Source organism: Hemicordylus capensis, chromosome 3 (genome assembly GCF_027244095.1).
Source record: "Hemicordylus capensis ecotype Gifberg chromosome 3, rHemCap1.1.pri, whole genome shotgun sequence".
NCBI classification, from domain to species: Eukaryota; Metazoa; Chordata; class Lepidosauria; order Squamata; family Cordylidae; genus Hemicordylus; species Hemicordylus capensis.
This window is the reverse complement of record NC_069659.1, coordinates 177,219,530-177,236,853: the sequence shown is the minus strand read 5'-3', so window position 1 is coordinate 177,236,853 and position 17,324 is coordinate 177,219,530. Positions and strand designations below refer to the sequence as shown.

Genomic DNA, 17,324 nt, shown 5'->3' with positions numbered 1-17,324 from the left:
CTGGACCCTTTTTTGGTCCAGTTTCTAGTTTGGTCCAGTTTTGGTCTAGTTTCATGGCTGATAGATGCTGATGCTAGGGTACCAGCATCTCTGCTTTTGAATATGATGCTCTTTGACATAGTAAAGAACTACTGGGGGAAAAACATCTACACAGCCTCATCCTTTGCACTGACTTGAAAACTCCTATAGGGTGCAAACAGATGAGGATAATTCTGCATTCCTGCAAAGGCACTTTACACCAAATGCCACTGTAGTTGAGGCTATACTATCAACACAATACCAGAGACTGGGATTGTTAAGGTTGGTACTATGGGGAATGTTATGCAACTGACTCTCCTCAAGATTCCTATTACTCCGATGATAGCAGAAGCACCTTCCATGCACTTCCCACCATGCTTGGAGCAAGGAAGAATGGGATTTCAACCACTATAGATAGGACAATAAGACATTGTTCATCATATTCTCATCAGTACCAAGAAGAACCATGGTACAAAGAAGACTGCTCCACAGGCAACCCTGGGGATAGGGAAGGGCACAAATTGGACTACTTTGGAAAGTGCCCTTATTCAGCGGCTGCCCTTCATCTGAAAATCACAAATTATCAAGCCTACAAATCATTTTGTACAACCATTTATTATGGGATAAGATTGTGCCATATCTTGAATTGTTGCCATCTGACAAGAAAGACCTGGCCAAGGCTTTCCTTAAGGAAGCTGCCCAGTTGGTGTAACAAGAACTGTATTCTGCTCACTACTCTGTGGAATGTGTGGCCAAAGTCATGGCCACTTCAATAGCACTAAGGAGGTGCACATGGTTCAGGACCTTATCTGTGAGGCCCGCACAAGAATTAAGGTCTTGCCCTTTGAAAGACAGGCTCTCTTCAGAGAGAAGGCAGAGCAAATGCTACAGAAATTTCAAAAAATGAGAGAAGCACAGTAAAGTCCATGTATTTTCCTGTTAACACCAACAAGCCCTCAAGAAAACTAAGTGGTCCTCTTATCAATCCTTGAGATCATCATCACAACAATCTACATTGGACTGATCCTTTCATTTTCCTAAATTCCAGCCTAGACCAAAGTCCTCCTATCAGCCCAACAAATCTGCCTTGCAAAAGCAGAGATCCTCTTCTTTCCCAAAGAAGCAATGACTTCCATCCATGGTTAAGGGGCACCAGTCTAGCCCCATATTAAACAGCATGGGATGCTGTTATCTCAGACCAATGGGTCCTCACAATCATACACCTAGATTATACCCCCAAACCCTCTCCTTCCAGGATAATCACCACACCTTCCACTCCCATCCTAGAAGGGGTCAGAGCCCTTCTGCTAAAGGATACTATAGAGAAGGTTCCCATTCTCCATGTTCCAGCTTTTTATTCTCATTATTTTACAGTTCTAAAGCACAATAGTGGGATCTCAGGGAACTCAACAAGTACATCACCTACAGACACTTTTGCATATTGTCCATTCCAACTGTCCTGTCACTACTTGAGCATGACATGTGGCTAGTGACACTAGGTATACAAGGTGCTTACTACTATACTACATCTCTACAAGACCACAACATCAGAGATTCCTCAGATTCAAAGTAGGTGGAGAGACTTACTAGTTCAAAGTGCTTTACTTTGGGTTGACATCGGCCCCCAGGATCTTCACAAAGTGTATGGCCCCAGTGATGGCATCTCTCTAACAGCAAGGGGTCCAAATATCCCCAAATATGATAGCTGCCAGTTCACCACAGGAAATACTGGCCACCCTTTGAACTACCATCAATACCTGAGAGTCTCTAGGACTGCAGGTCAACTCTGGGAAATCTCACTTGACCCCTACAAGGGACATTCAGTTTATACGACACATCTTCAATACTTCTCTGGGACATGTTTTCTTACCAGATGCCCGCATCCACACTCTAGCTTTGTTAGCAGACTGCGTAGTCCATGACCAAGCTCAGTGGTCAAGACCATCCAGTGCCTAGGTCATATGGCCATGACTACCTATGTGTTGCCACACACCCGTCTCTGGATATTAATCTTACATCGATGGTGCCTGGATGTTTTCAATCCTTACTGGGACTCAGAGAACATTTTGCTTTGCCCTCCAGAGCATGCTTGAGAAGCAGTAGCCTGTTGGGCAAATCCTGCCCACCTCACTTTTTTGCCCCCTTCCATTTCCCTTACCTTTCCTTCCTTTCCATTACCGAAAGCAGTCATAAAGATGGATGCTTCAGAGGCAGGTTGGGGAGTGCACATTGGCCTGTTCCATCTGTGGCCACTGGGATCCTGTGAAATGCACCAAGCACATCAATTACTTAGAACTGCTGGCTATATTTCATGCTCTCAAGGGCTTCCTCTCTCTCATTCACAACTCACATGTTACTGTACAGACCGACGATACCACTACCACCAAAGCATACATGAATGGACAAGGCGGATTTGAATTCCCTTTTGACCCTGGCCATGGAACTATGTCATTGGTGTATCACACACAAGGAGATGCCTCATGCGGTGCATATTCATAGTATGGAGAATTGTCAAACAGACAGCCTGAGCAGGGCATCCATGGTCTCAGATGCTAGACTGTTTAAAAAAAATAAATTCCTGAACATGACTCCTGAAAAATGTCAGTCATTGGGGGACACCCACTCTGGACAATTTTGCATCAGAGGAAAACACCCAATGTGCCCACTACTTCTCCAGGGTAGGGAGGGGGCACACGTCCCTAGGGTATGCATTCACCCTTCCTTGGAGGGATCACTGCACCTACCTCATTCCTCCCATTCTACTTATCCCCAAAGTACTTCTGAAAATCATGACAAGAGTGGGTGCGCTGCATTCTTATAGCCCCATGGTGGCCTCGGAGGCCATGCTTTCTATGACTGAGTCAAATGGCATCAGAGTACATATACCTACCTTGCCATCCTCACCTCCTCTTTCACACCGAGGGACAGGTCCTCCACCCAGATGTAAAGTCTCTACTAGGGATGTGCACAGAACCAGCAGTTCTGCCTGTTTGAAGGCAGCGGGGGTCTCACTTTAAGAGTGGGGGGAGACCTCTCCTGCTGCTTTCCCCCTGCCGGCACCAGTTTTTTTTAACAGCCCACAGGGGAGGCAGCGTACATCCCTGCCGCCCTGTTGCCCTTGTCTTCCGGATATGACCAGAAGTTGCTGATGCGCCTGCACACACCAGCACAGGCACATGCGCGTCACACGCATGCACCCGTGCATGGGGGCATGTCAGCAACTTCTGGTCATATCCAGAAGGCAAGGGCAACAGGGTGGTAGGAAGGTACCGATGGGTACCTCCCTGTTTTAACAACCCCAATGGGCTGTTAAAAAATCCGACGCCGGCAGGGGGCAAGCGGCAGGAGGGGTAAGTACACCATTCCCCCACTCTGAAAGGGAGACCCCTGCTGCGGTTCCATGCACATTCCTAGTTTCTACCTGGAGGATCTTCCCAGCATCGCTTTAGAACTCCAAGATGTACTAAAAGTGATGCAGAAACTTGCAACAAAAAAAGACGTACACCCTTAAATGGAAGTGTTTCCTTACATTTGCTACCCAGTAAGGGTTTGATGTTTCTTCTTTGCAAGTTCTGCAAGTGTGTTCTTACCTTTTGCATTTGAAGTATTCTGGTTTAAAGTTAACTGCTCTTAAAGTTCACCTGGCAGTAATTGTCACACATTCTCCTCAGTCTGTCCTACTCTGGTTTTGCCATCCCACTGTGAAGCAGTTTCTCAAAGATCTCTCTCATATCCTACCAGATGACCTGGTTATGGCACCTGCATGGGATCTCGTCATGGTCCTGGCCTGTCTCTTGAGCCCACCACTTGAGCTCTTGGCCACAATGGAACCAAGACTACTTATCTGGAAAGTGGCATTTCTGGTGGCCGTCACCTCAGAGAGCAGTGGGCAAACTCTGTGCGCTATGGATGAATGTGCCTTACCTTCATTTCCATGCAGGTAAGGTGGTCTTGCAACCAGATGCACAGTTTCTTCCTAAAGTGGTCTCTACCTTCCATTGTTCTCAGCCAATTAACCTAACTTACTTCTTCAAGAATCCATCTTCTCTGGCAGAGCACAGGTTACATCCATTGGGCATTCACAGGGCCCTGGCCTTCTACCTTTGGAGATCAGTGGAACTGAGGCAATTAAATGTCCTGTTCATAGCTTATGATGGACCATGGTGGGACCAACTAGTCTCCACACAGTCTTTGTCCAGGTGGATCATATCTACTATTGAACTATGCTACAAATTGACACATAAGGAGCTGTTGCCAACCATTAAGGCTCATTCCACTAGGACTATGGCCTCTTCAACCACCTTTGAGAAGTCTGTATTGAGACCATCTGTTATGCTGCCACATGGGCTTCACCACATTCCTTTATTCAGCACTATGCCATTGATGCCAGGGCACGGAAGAACATGGCATTTGGAAGGGTTGTTCTCCAGCCTATCTTCAACTAGGTATGGAAACGTGTGATGACGCCATAGGTGTAAAAGACAGAGACTATGTCAAAGAATGACAGGTTCCTTACCTGTAAGCTCTCCTAACCTCCCCACTGGGGTCTCTTGAAGGTGGACTCCTTGACTGAGGGGGTTAGGAATAGCACAGCGGCATATAGCAGCTGGGGGTGGGGTTGTTCTCCAGCCTATCTTCAACTAGGTATGGAAATGTGTGATGACCCCATAGGTGTAAAAGACAGAGACCATGTCAAAGAATGACAGGTTCCTTACCTGTAACTTGGGTTCATCTAGTGGTTATCTGTTCTTTTACATGCCCTCCTAACCTACCCACTGGGGTCTCCTGAAGGTGGGCTCCTTCACTGAGGGGATTAGGAATGGCACAGCGGCATATAGCAGCTGGGGGGTGGGGTTCCCACCAGAAGCAGGAGAGCAGAAGCTTGGAAGATGCCAACATGGTCTCTGCACATGAGCAAAGCCCATAGGTGTAAAATAACAGATGACCACTAGAAGAACCCAAATTACAGGTAAGTAACCTGTCATGTCTCCTTCACCTGATTTACCCTCCATCCCTTCAAGGGGGGGGAAATGGCGGCTTTAAGAAATTGTCTTTTCTCATCCCAGATGCCGATGGTTGAGTTAGAAAGAAGTTCTTTTCCATAGCTGGGGAAAGATTCCTGGGCTCCCATGCTCCAAGCCAAAGGATCTCACTCTCATCCCAAATATCTTCAGAGTCCTGATTCCTAATTTGACTAAAACCAAGAGCCCCTCCCCACCACCCCAGAGCCTGGGATATAATCCTGGCCTGGAAAAGCTCTGAATCCTGGCCTGGCAAAATTTTCCTGGTCCACCTTTAATTGGTTCCAAGGATTTCCTTTTCCCTTGCAGGTGCGCCTCTGGATATACAACTCAGAGGATGACAGGCCAGTGTCAGAGAAAGATTATGCCATGGAGGAAGACCCAAAGGTTGTCAACATCATCTACATCTCCTGCCGGCATCTTTTTGTGGCCTACTGTGATGACATCCACTTGCGGTTTTTCAGTGACCACCGTCAGAACTTCAAGCTGCTCTCAGCAATGAGCTCCCCCTATGTGATCACCAGCATGTGCTACAACCCTGAGATGGATGAGCTGGTGACAGGTGCCATTGGTGTAGTAGTCTTCTGGTCCTTTATCATGGAGGAGGCCCACTTCTTGGGCATGACACAGGAAATGCATATTGTGAGTGGTGAGTTTGTGCAGTCTCTCAGAGTGGAACAGGAGCGCAGAGCACTGGTGGTCTTGTGCGAAAATATTATTCGTGTGTTTGATTACCAAACCAAGGCTGAGATCCGCACCTTCCAGGTGATCCAAGGTGTGTCCCTCACCTGCTTTTCTGCCAATTGGCTCCAGGGCCTTCTCTATACCGGAGACATGGTTGGGGACATCAAGGTGTGGAATTTTGATACAGGGAGCCAGAGCAAACAATTCAAGGCCCACCTGAGTGCCATTACCACCATGGTCAAACGAGTCTCAGTGCACACCCTCATGACTGCATCACTGGATGGACTGCTGAAAGAATGGAACCTGACCACCTGTGAACTTATCCGGCGTGTGGACATTGGAGAGCCACTCCTTCAGTTGCAGTTCATCAATGAACAGACCTTCTTTCTCCAGACCCAACACACATTTTCTATTCGTACTCTCAACAATTTCTACCAGCTCTTCAACAAGACCAAATCCATCCTCAAGAACCTGGTGCGTGTGCAGTGTGGTCCAGATAAGGCTCGCATTCTAGCAACCACTGAAGACGGAGTCATCCGCTTCCTGTCCCCTGTTACAGGAGAGATGCTCTTTGTCACCTGGCCCTTCCAAATGCTGGAAAAGGCCCTGGACTACGTTTATGACCCAGAGCGAGAGGAACTATTGGTGACAATGGGCACAACTGATATCTATGTGCTGGACACTACCAAGAACCCCTGTCCAGCCAAATACATATTGCGCACCACAGAGAGCATGGAGGATAAGGTCCTTTGCCTGGCCTACAGCCGCTTAGACCTGGGCGGCCACACCGTCAGTTTCATTTTCAGTGGATATAAGAGCGGGAAGGTCCGCACTGTCACCCAGCATCTGTATCGGATGAGAGATCGCAGATTGCATGATGGCAATGTGATGGCAATCAGCAGCCTCTCAGCCGCAGGGAACCTGTCATACCACTCACGGGAATCCTCCTACCTGTGCTCCTATGGCTCAGATGAATATATCATCCTCTCTGATGTTATCTTAAAAAAGAACCACTTTCTGGAGATAGAACCTTTGGTTGTCATCCCCAGCACCAACTGCCGGATCAACCACCTTCTTCTCATCCCTGGCTACATCTGTGTCCTGACAGAACAGAACCGGGTTCGGCTTTGGAGCCAGGCAGACCTGGTCCCCGGCAAGAAGAATCCCTTCTGGAAGGAGTCTGATGTCATGCACCCCACCTCCATCACATCATTTGACTATTGCCACACCCTTAGCATGCTGGTGACCGGTGGTGCTGATGGCTCTATCCGCATCTGGGACATCCTGGGGCAGATGCTGGTGGAGTTTGATACCAGCCTCAAATTCAGCCGTGTCTGCTTTGCTAACCAGTGTGGGGATCTGCTGGTGGGCTGCAACAAGAACATCTACTTCATCTCATGTGTCACATACCTGCCCACCACACACGTCAGAATGCTGTCAGATCGGTGTTTGAAGGATGATGTGGTGGAACGCCCACTGCCCTTTCTGCCCCATTTCCTGCTTTCCTTTAATATCGTTTTTGTCCCCAAGTAAGTTGTGGGGTAGGGTTGATATTGAGAATAAGAGAATGGGAGGGGAGAGGAGGGGAAGAGAGAAGCTGCAAATGGACAAGAGTTAGTTGACCTTAACCATAGGAGGCCATCAAATGATGAAAAGTGCTAGGCCTGCCCCACTTCAGGTAATTGGTCCAACCTGTTTTCTCTCCATGGCCACTGAAATCATCATGAGGTGGAACAAGCTTGTTTAAAAGGCCTCAGAACTCAGTGGCTCTGTAGCCAATGTCCTTTGGACGACCTCTGATTCTAGAGATTGGCCCACCAGCTCTCTAACACCGAGTCCCATTTGGATCTTATCAAAGGCTAATAGTTGACCTCAGTTGCTTCCAAGCCTTGGAACCACAGCCTATCCTTGAAAAGGGAATAGAGTCAAGTAATATAAATATTATTTCTTATTCTAATATGTATATTCTGTAAGCCATAGTAGTTTACATAGCAAATAGTAAGAAAATGGTTCCTGTTCCCAAAAGGCTCACTATGTAAAACGAAATACAAGGGAGATATCAACAACTATCCCTGGGAGAGATGTTAAATGCTGCAAGAAGTTAAATGCTCTCCCCCTACTAAAACTATGAAAACCACCTCTTTAAAAAGTGCCCCTCTGCCTCAGTTATCAGGGTGTGATGACACACAGTTAATTCATTGGGCCAGAGTACAACATAATGTACAAGTGGGGAAAGTAGCAGCCAGTACTGAAGTTGGGCTAGAAGCAAGAAAAAAAGGTACAGAAGGAACTTTGACAGAGGCAAGGGTTGTGGAGGCAGCAGTAAGCTGCTCTGGGGCTCCACATCTCCCACCATTTTTGAAGCTTCCTCCCAGATATTATTTTAACCAAAATGTCTCCCTTCACTGCACCTGGTTTCTTTAACAAGTGTAAATATTTCAGCTTCTGCTGTCTGTCACTGTAGAGAGGATTAGTGGTCTTGTTGCACACACACCCATATGCCAAGCTCAGTCTTTTCCTGCTCCAAGACCCTATTAAGCTTTATGGGTGTGGGAGGATAGAGAGGGCTAAAAGGACCTTTGCAGGAAGACAGGGGTCTGTGTAGCTCATAGTTGCACAGACCCTTATAGGGTCTGTATATGGAGGAGATGATGCTATTCCATTCAAAGAACCTGGGAATCAACCCAGAAGATGTGTTTTGGGGGACCTGTAAGGTGTGTGTGCAGGCCTTAGGATGTGGGATTTCAGGTGTGACACACACATCTTGAAGCACTTGGCTTGAGTGCTTCTCTTTTCTAAGGTACCGCCAGGTGGGCAAGCAGGCAAAGAAGTATGAACGACTGGAGCCCATCACGAACAACAAGGAAGTGGTGATAGAGAAGAACGTGGCCAGAGTGATGGAGTTCTGCGGCAAGGAGGCATGCCTCCTTCCCAGCCCAGATTTTTACGGAATTGCACCTTCCATAAAGGAGAAGTATCCAGAGTTTTCTGTGGAATATAAACTCATCCAGCAGCCAAGCTTCCAATCAAGTCTGGAGATGTCTGCTTCAGCTGAGCCTCACCATAGGCTCCCACCACTGGCTGAGGGCATGCCGGTGCTCCGCAGGATACCCATCCAGCATGGGCACTTGTGGCCCATTGCACCTGATGGCTATATTCCCAATTCAGTGATTCGAGCAGAATTGTTTCAAAGGGGGACACCCTTAGCCCTCCCACACTCCTTGCATACTCCAAGGCAGGTCCTGCCACTGCGGAAAGTATTTAAGATCCAGTTGGAAGAACGGACTGACTCTGAGCGTATTGAGAAAGCCCGGAAGAAAAAGGCACAGAAGGCAATGCAAAATACATTTGTGTCTGCTGAGGTCCAGCACCATCGGGATTTGCTGGCAGAAATCGTGACCAAGCCTTGGCTGCGGCACAAACCCAGTGAGATAAACCTGCCCTGCGTTGTCAAAACCATTCTGGACCTGATAGACGATGTGCCTTACACCACCTATTTGCTGTGCACTTCTGCCCTTGTCCAGATTTCTGAGGCATACATGCTGCCACCTGAAGTCAAAAAATTGGCCTTTGCCCGTCTCATACAGGACACAAAACACAAGGAGGTCAGTCACTGGGTGGGGTCAGTGTGAGGGTATACATTCAAAGATCTGTACCTCCCACCATTTGAATGGCTCATGTCTCCCAGGACTTTCTTTCCCCCATCGGCCCTGTCCTCTTCATCTACTAGCAGCGAAGAAGAGCAAGTATGAAGCTGGTTGATGAATGAGGACATGGCTGGGGCAAGAGGAAAGGCTTCAGATATTGGAGTGGGGAGGTACTGAAATTAAATGGAGAAGACCAGAATCAGTTTGCTCTAAAAACTCCTCTCAGATTTCTCCTTGACAAATATCAGTGTCCAGATTCTCTGGTTATTATTTCAATTAGTTAAGGCAAGCAGCGCCCGCCCCCCCCCCCCACCAATCCACAATATAAGCCTCAAAATTCTATTCCTTATAAATAGGACCACTCTTCAGCCAATAATTTGAAACGTGGTATGCGTGGTCTACTTGATGAGGTCTACAAATGTGACTAATTTCAAGGAGATCTGATAAAAAGTGATGCAGCTAAAGCAAGCTTAAAAGTACCAAAAATAAACAAAATTGACCCCTTTTTGTCCAAACTTTATCCAGGTGTATCATCTATTTCTTTCAAATTTTGGTGAAAATGATTGATATACTCTGTCAGGCTTGTCTAGGAAGAGTGCCTTTCAGTGGTTTGGTGAAGTTTCAAGCAGCAGATCAAAAGTTATTAAGGATGTCCTGCCCTATTAAAGAAAATGGCTAGAAAGTGCTGGCCAAGTTATACAGAGCATCACCAATCTGATAACAACGTCAGACTGCTGACACTTTTGCCAGCAATTTGACATTGACAGGGGAAGCTAGACATTGGATTCTATAGCAGGTGCAAAGCCTATTCCATTAGTTATGGAATGCAAACTCTTAGAGAGGTGAGGAGGCAAGGAATGCACAGGTGGGGGAAGCCAGGTGGGAATTTAGAGCACTATGTGGGATAAATACTGATGGTTCAGGAAGTGCATGGAATGATTTTGAAAATGCATGCACAGAGACAAACAAATGCACATATTATTATTATTATTTATTTACACAGTCAGACCGACAGGTGTTATTGACTGGTTTGTTTTATCCAGACATCGAGTCCTTCCCAAGGACCTAGGATGGCTGAATTTTATTGTCAATGTTGTTGCTGTTGTTATAGATATCGTTGCAGAATATAGGCTGTTCCCAGTAAAGTTGCTTTTTGTAACTGGCTGATGGTGATTTCTGTGGTACCTATAGTGTTGAGGTGCTCTTCAAGGTCTTTTGGAACTGCACCCAGGGCGCCAGTTACCACTGGGTCTTTTCCTGCCACAGCTTTTCAATTTCAATTTGTAGGTCTTTGTATTCTGCTATTCCCTCGTATTGCTACGTCGATTATTTTAACTTGTTTTTCTCTCTGCTTGACTACAGTTATATCTGGTGTATTGTGTGGCAGATGTTTGTCTGTTTGTAGTCAGAAGTACCATAATATTTTTACATCTTCATTTTCTACTACTTTTTCAGTTTTATGGTCCCACCAATTTTTGGCTACAGGTAGCTTGTATTTTTTGCAGATGTTCCAGTGTATCATCCCTGCTAACTTGTCATGCCTTTGTTTGTAGTCAGTCTGTGCAATCTTTTGACAACAGCTGATTAGGTGGTCCACGGTTTCATCTGCTTCTTTACAAAGGCGGCACTTGCTGTTTGTTGTTGATTTTTTGACTTTTGCTCTTATTGCATTTGTTCTTAGTGCCTGTTCTTGTGCAGCCAGTATTAAACCCTCTGTTTCTTTCTTCAAGTTGCCATTCTTAAGCCATTGTCAGGTCTTGGTGATGTCTGATTTTCCACTTATATTGTGTAAGTACTGACCATGCAGTGGCTTATTTTTCCATTTTTCTGCTCGGTTCTTGAATTGTTCTTTCTTGTAGGCCTGCTTTCTTTCATTGGTGTTGAATAGTTTCACATTATTGACCATTTGAAGTGCATCTTCTTCACTGTCCTTGATATATTCTTCAAGGCCTCTTTTCTCCTCCTCGACTGTTTGATGGACTTGCAGCATTCCTCTTCCACCTGAGTTGCGAGGGAGGTTTAGCCTATTGACATCACTGCGGGGGTGCAGAGCATGATTGATGGTCATGATTTTCCTGGTCTTATGATCTAGCATCTCTAGCTCTGCCTGGGTCCAGTCTATTATTCCTGCAGTGTATCTGATAACAGGTATAGCCCAGGTGTTTATGGCTTGTATGGTCTTCCCACCATTGAGTTTGGACTTGAGGATTTTTCTAACTCTCCTGATGTATTCGCTTCCAATTTTTCTTTTAACTTCAGTGTGTGCAATGTTATCAGCCTGGAGAATGCCCAAGTATTTGTAATGTTCTTTCTCTTCCAGGTTCTTGATCTTGCTTCCATTGGGTAGTTCTATCCTTCTGTTTTTCTTATTTTCCCTCTTTTCATTATTAATGCAGCACACTTGTCTAGTCCAAACTCCATTGCTATATTGCTACTAAATATACAGACAGTGCTTAGCAGTGATTCAATTTCTGACTGGGACTTTCCATACAACTTCAGATCGTCCATGTACAGCAGATGGTTGATTTTACTTGATGTTTGAGATGTTTGGTATCCGAGGCCTTTTTTGTTTAGTATTTGTGAAAGTGGATTCATGGCGATTACAAACAGAGGGGATATTGAGTCCCCATGGAAAATACCTCTTCTAATGCTAACCTGTCCAAGTGTCTCGCCATTGATTGTTAACTGTGTACTCCACAAGCTCATTGCTTTTTGAAATAAATATCTGAATGTTTTAGCTGACACCAGTTGTTTCTAAACATTTTAGTATCCATGTGTGAGGCAATGAATCGAAGGCTTTCTTGTAGTCAATCCATGCAACACTTAGATTGGTTTTTCTTCTCTTGCAATTTTCTAAAATCATTTTGTCAATCAGCAGCTGGTCTTTTGTTCCTCTGGTGTTCGGGCAATTTCCTTTCTGTTCAACTGGAAGCTGTTTGTTAGTTAATAAGTGTTGCATGACTTCATCTGCTATTATTCCAGTTAATAATTTGAACGTGGTTGGCAGGCAGGTTATCGGTCTATAATTACTTGGAAGTGCACCTTTTGCTGGGTCTTTCATTATGAGATGATTTTTCCCACTTGTTAGCCAATGTTCAATATTAGCTCCTTGCAAAATGTGATTGAGCTGTTTTGATAGTAGTTTATGAATGCTTGTTACGTGTTTAAGCCAAAAGCCATGCAGTTCATCATCACCTAGTACAGTACAATTTTAAATTTTCTTTGCTCTTTCACTTATTAATTCTGGTGTTATTATTAGATTTTGCATTTGTTGGTTACATTTTTCGACCACCTTTATCCAGCCTGCTTTTTATTATAATCTATTGCAGTGTTTCTCAACTGCCGGTCCGCGGACTGGTGCCGGTCCGCGAAAGGTTGAATGCCGGTCCGTGCCTTTGTGAGTTAACAACTCCCTCCCTGAAAACCTCCATGTTGTTTTTTAGGCAGTCAGGCAAGCAAGCAAGTAGCTTTCCGCTTGCCTTCCCCTGCCGCGAACGTCCGTGTATCTTTAAAAACCCCAATGCTGAGGGGATGGCTACTGGGTGGGGGGTGAGCCAGTAGTCCTTCCACCCCCCACCCTCTGCAAACCTCCGTGTTGTAACCAAAATCCTTCACATTCCAGCTGCCGCGCGACTGAGGAGAGATAGCTATTGGGGTGTGTGAGGTAGTAATCCTTCCAATCACACACACCCCGGCAGCGGCAGCAGAGGACGGCGGATGGCAAGCAGAGCGTAAGTTTACGCCTGCAAAAACAAATCGGAACTTCACTTTGAGAACTGGCAGGCGTCCCATGCACTGGAAAATACGCTTTGCTGGCCGAGGAAGGCACGTTTGCTTGGGCAATGAGCTCCACACTGGGCTTACTTGGGTGTAAAAACCTACATTGTGGAACGGGGTCCACTCGTTTCTTGAGAAGCGAATCAGAGCGCGGCACACGTGGTCGTTGCTGCAAAGCGGCCGACGGGAGTCCTGGGCGCTTCTACCACCACTAGAGAGCAAGCCCCGCTCCGTTCAGAAGGGCTTACTTGCGAGTCAACAAGCCCAGGCCCGAGCCGCACAGTGCTGCACGTGGTCCGCCTTCCCCCTGCACAGACGCGCCTCCCTCAGTTGGGAAACGGCGCCAGGCCAAATGGCAAGCCACGGCGTTCCTCTGCTTGCCATCTGCCGCCCGTCGCTGCCGCCGCCAGGAGACTGGAAGAGAAGCCAGTGTCTGACTTTTCGCTTCCCCGTGTTAATGACACCTGGGCTGCAGAAGGCCTTTCTTAAGCGGGAGTCCTCTGCCTGTTTCCCCAAAGGATAATTTCATCACGATCATGTCAGGGCTGGCAGCCTTCCCTTCCCTTCACTGTCCTGCTTCTTCTGCTTGGAAAAGGTAAGGAGGAGGGGGGAAGCTTCCCAACTGAGAGAGGCGCGTCTTCGCAGGGGGAAGGTGGACCGCGTGCAGCCCTGCGCGGCTCGGGCCTGGGCTTGTTGACTCGCAAGTAAGCCCTTCTGAACGGAGTGGGGCTTGCTCTCTAGTGGTAGTAGGAGTGCCCAGGACTCCCGCCGGCCGCTTTGCAGCGACGACCACGTGTGCCACGCTCTGATTCGCTTCTCAAGAAACAAGCGGACCCCGTTCCACAAAGCAGGTTTTTACACACAAGTAAGCCCAGTGCGGAGTACACTGCCCGAGCAAACATGCCTTCCTCGGCCAGCAAAGCGCATTTTCCAGTGCATGGGACACCTGCCAAGTTCTCAAAGTGCAGTTCCGATCTGTTTTTGCAGGCGTAAACGTACGCTCTGCTTGCCATCCGCCACCCTCTGCTGCCGCCGCCGGGGTGTGTGTGATTGGAAGGATTACTACCTCACACACCCCAATAGCTATCTCTCCTCAGTCGCGCAGCAGCTGGAATGTGAAGGATTTTGGTTACAACACGGAGGTTTGCAGGGGGTGGGGGGTGGAAGGACTACTGGCTCACCCCCCCACCCAGTAGCCATCCCCTCAGCATTGGGGTTTTTAAAGATACACGGAGGTTCGCGGCAGGGGAAGGCAAGCGGAAAGCTGCTTGCTTGCTTGCCTGCCTGCCTAAAAAACAACACGGAGGTTTTCAGGGGGTGGAAGGACTACTGGCTCACCCCCCACCCAGCAGCCATCCCCTCAGCATTGAGATTTTCAAAAATATTTTTTTAATTTTTTTTAGCATTGTCATTGTAGAAAATGTAGATGTCTGCATCCTAAGATTAGATTTGTTATTTCAAATGAATAGGTTAACTCCAATCTCTCTCACCTCTGCAGTCCCCAGCCACATGCATCTCACTTATATACCCATTTTCTCTCTGGCCTTCTCCCCCTGCCCCCCGCCCTTCTTCGACTGCTCCCTCAGCTTAACATCCTTTCCTAGGCCTGTCAATTCCCTTGTTGCCTACCCAGGCTCCCGCCTAATTTTGCTTTTTCTATGCCTCTTTACCTAGCTCCTTCTGCAAGATCTGAGCAGCTTATAGAGACTTTCTCTCTCTCCCTCAAGCCAAACCTAACTATCCTCTTTCCATTTCTTTCTTTTTTAGCTTTTTCTCTTTCTCTCCCTCTCTCCCTTCAAGCCTTCTCCATCCTCTTTTCGTTTTTCCATCCCTCTGTGTCTCTCTCTCTCAAGCCAAGCCTGCCCCATTCTCTTCCTCTTTCTTTCCCCGTCTCACTTCTCTCTTTCCTGTTTATAAAAGCCTGTGTGGTGAAGGATCAAAGTATAAGAGAAAAACTTCTCTAATTTTTTTCCTTAGAAGTGCTCCGTGTGATGATTTGGCAGAGGGGAAAGAAAGAACAATGCATTTTATTATTATATATTTTGCACAGATTGTATTGTATTTATTTTATTAGAATTTTTAATTCAATTTATTTTATTTTAATTAAAATAAGTAAAATAACCCATAAGCCAAGTCACGGTCAGTTTTGGCCCACCAGGTCATTTGAGTTGTGCACGCCTGTAGTATAGTATTAATAGATAAACTTGAAACCCCTTTACTAACTGCTGGTCTGGGAAACTGCACATGAAGAATGTAGCGGTCCTTGAACCTCTGCACGAAGAATTTAGCGGTCTTTGACTCCAAAAAGGTTGAGAAACACTGATCTATTGGATTGTCCCATAATTTCCCCCAGAATTGCACTGTTTCTTCTTTATTTGGTTTTTCTGTGTTTCTTGTAGTTTCTTCTTCTATGCTTTGATAGAAATGTTTCTGTTTCGATTGGAATTGGAGATTCTGCCTGTGTTGTGTAATTCTGGCTTTGTATCTGCTAATCTTCTCTGACACTGTTGTTATTTGCTGTTTTATTATTTCCAGGACTTCTCTCATTTTCCTTGATTCTAGGTGGTATTTTTGGATCAGATACTGTTTGGTGTTTTCATTCTTCAGCTTCTTGTCTTTCATATCTTTTAGTTTACTAGCATCTGATCTAAGCCTGGAGATTTTATTTTCTAATCTAATCTTCCATTTAGGTGATGTACTCCTTTCTTTTTTTAAAGGTCCACTGATCTTATATCTGAGCTCTTATGTTGTTATTGTTGCTGCACGGTACATTAGTTGGTTTGTTTCTTGCAAATTATTGGTTGTTATTTCTTCAAGTGTAGCATTGACATCTTTTAATGCCTGAGCAAGTTGTTTTTTGGCAACTATTTTTAGAGCTGGAAGTCAAACCCTGGTGGTTGTTTGGTTCATGTTTTCAATTACTTTTTGCTTTATTTCTTGTTGCTTTTCTGTTAAACGGCATTTAGGTTTTTGAGGTGAAGGCAAAGGGGAGGTTGCCCCCTTTATTACTACTACTACTACTACTACTACTACTACTACTACTATCACTACATTTATATCCTGCTCTCCCTCCAAGTAACACAGAGTGGTGTACTACATACTTGAGTTTCCCCTCACAACAACCCTGTGAGGTAGGTTAGGCTGAGAGAGAAGTGACTGGCCCAGAGTCACCCAGCTAGTTTCATGGCTGAATGGGGATTTGAACTCAGGTCTCCCTGGTCCTAGTCCGGCACTCTAACCACTGCACAACACACACACACACACACACACACACAGAGAACATATGCAGTATGTGTGCACACACACAGGCACAACACACACACACACACACACACAAAACACAACATGCATGCAGCCCGGACAAATGCATATACATGCAATACAAACCACATATACAACACAAATACTCACAAACAATCGCAAAACAAATATCTGCACAAACATATACACCCAGCACAGAAATACAATCACATGCATGACACAAAAACTTGCACTTGTATAGAACACAAACATATATGCACACACAACAGAGAAACATAACCATATGCATACAACATAGAAACATATACACATAAGCACAAACATGCAACAAAATGTTGCACACAGTGCCAACAGATGCACAATGCACAAGGCAATGCACAAAGGCACAACACACAAAAGCACAATATGTACACCAACACTTGCATGCAGCAAACAAACATACTTGCCAGCACCCCAGGTGATCAGGTTCTCCCCCAACCAGCCTGTGTGTGTATGTGCTGCATTAGGTTCAGAAGACCTCCGGACAATGTGGGGGTGATTGCTATTTGGTGCCCCCTTTGTCCTTAGTTTTTATTAAATGGGGCCTTTTTGGTTGGATTTGGGGGAGGTATTTTTTCTGTGCTCTCCCCCCCCCGGTTTTTTTCTTATTTTTGCGGGTTCCTCTTAGTGCCCCCCCCATTTTATTGTGGTGGTGTTGTGGGTGGAGTGTGTGGGTAAGTGTTTTGGTTAAGGTTTTTTTTGCTTGGGGTTTTTTAGCGGCCCCCCCCATTTTTTAATTTATTTTTTTTAAAAAAAACTCTAAAAGCCCCTGGGGATTTGGGAAGATGTCTGAGCACCATGTTGCAAGCAAGGCTTGTAACAGGGTGGCAGGCAGAGGAGCGAGGGGTGTCCTAGGTGGTGTGGGAGGCCAGGGCAG

General features: G+C 46.0%; 1 protein-coding gene across 1 annotated transcript in view; it reads left to right on the top strand.

Annotated features, from left to right (window-relative positions):
* LOC128350529 (WD repeat-containing protein 87-like) overlaps positions 1-17,324 on the top strand; it is a 39,505-nt gene that overhangs the window by 3,019 nt on the left and 19,162 nt on the right. The window contains exons 2-3 of the mRNA XM_053308944.1: positions 5,349-7,252; positions 8,524-9,328. Of these exons, the coding sequence (XP_053164919.1) occupies positions 5,349-7,252; positions 8,524-9,328 (2,709 nt within the window). The remainder of the gene's footprint in view (positions 1-5,348; positions 7,253-8,523; positions 9,329-17,324) is intronic.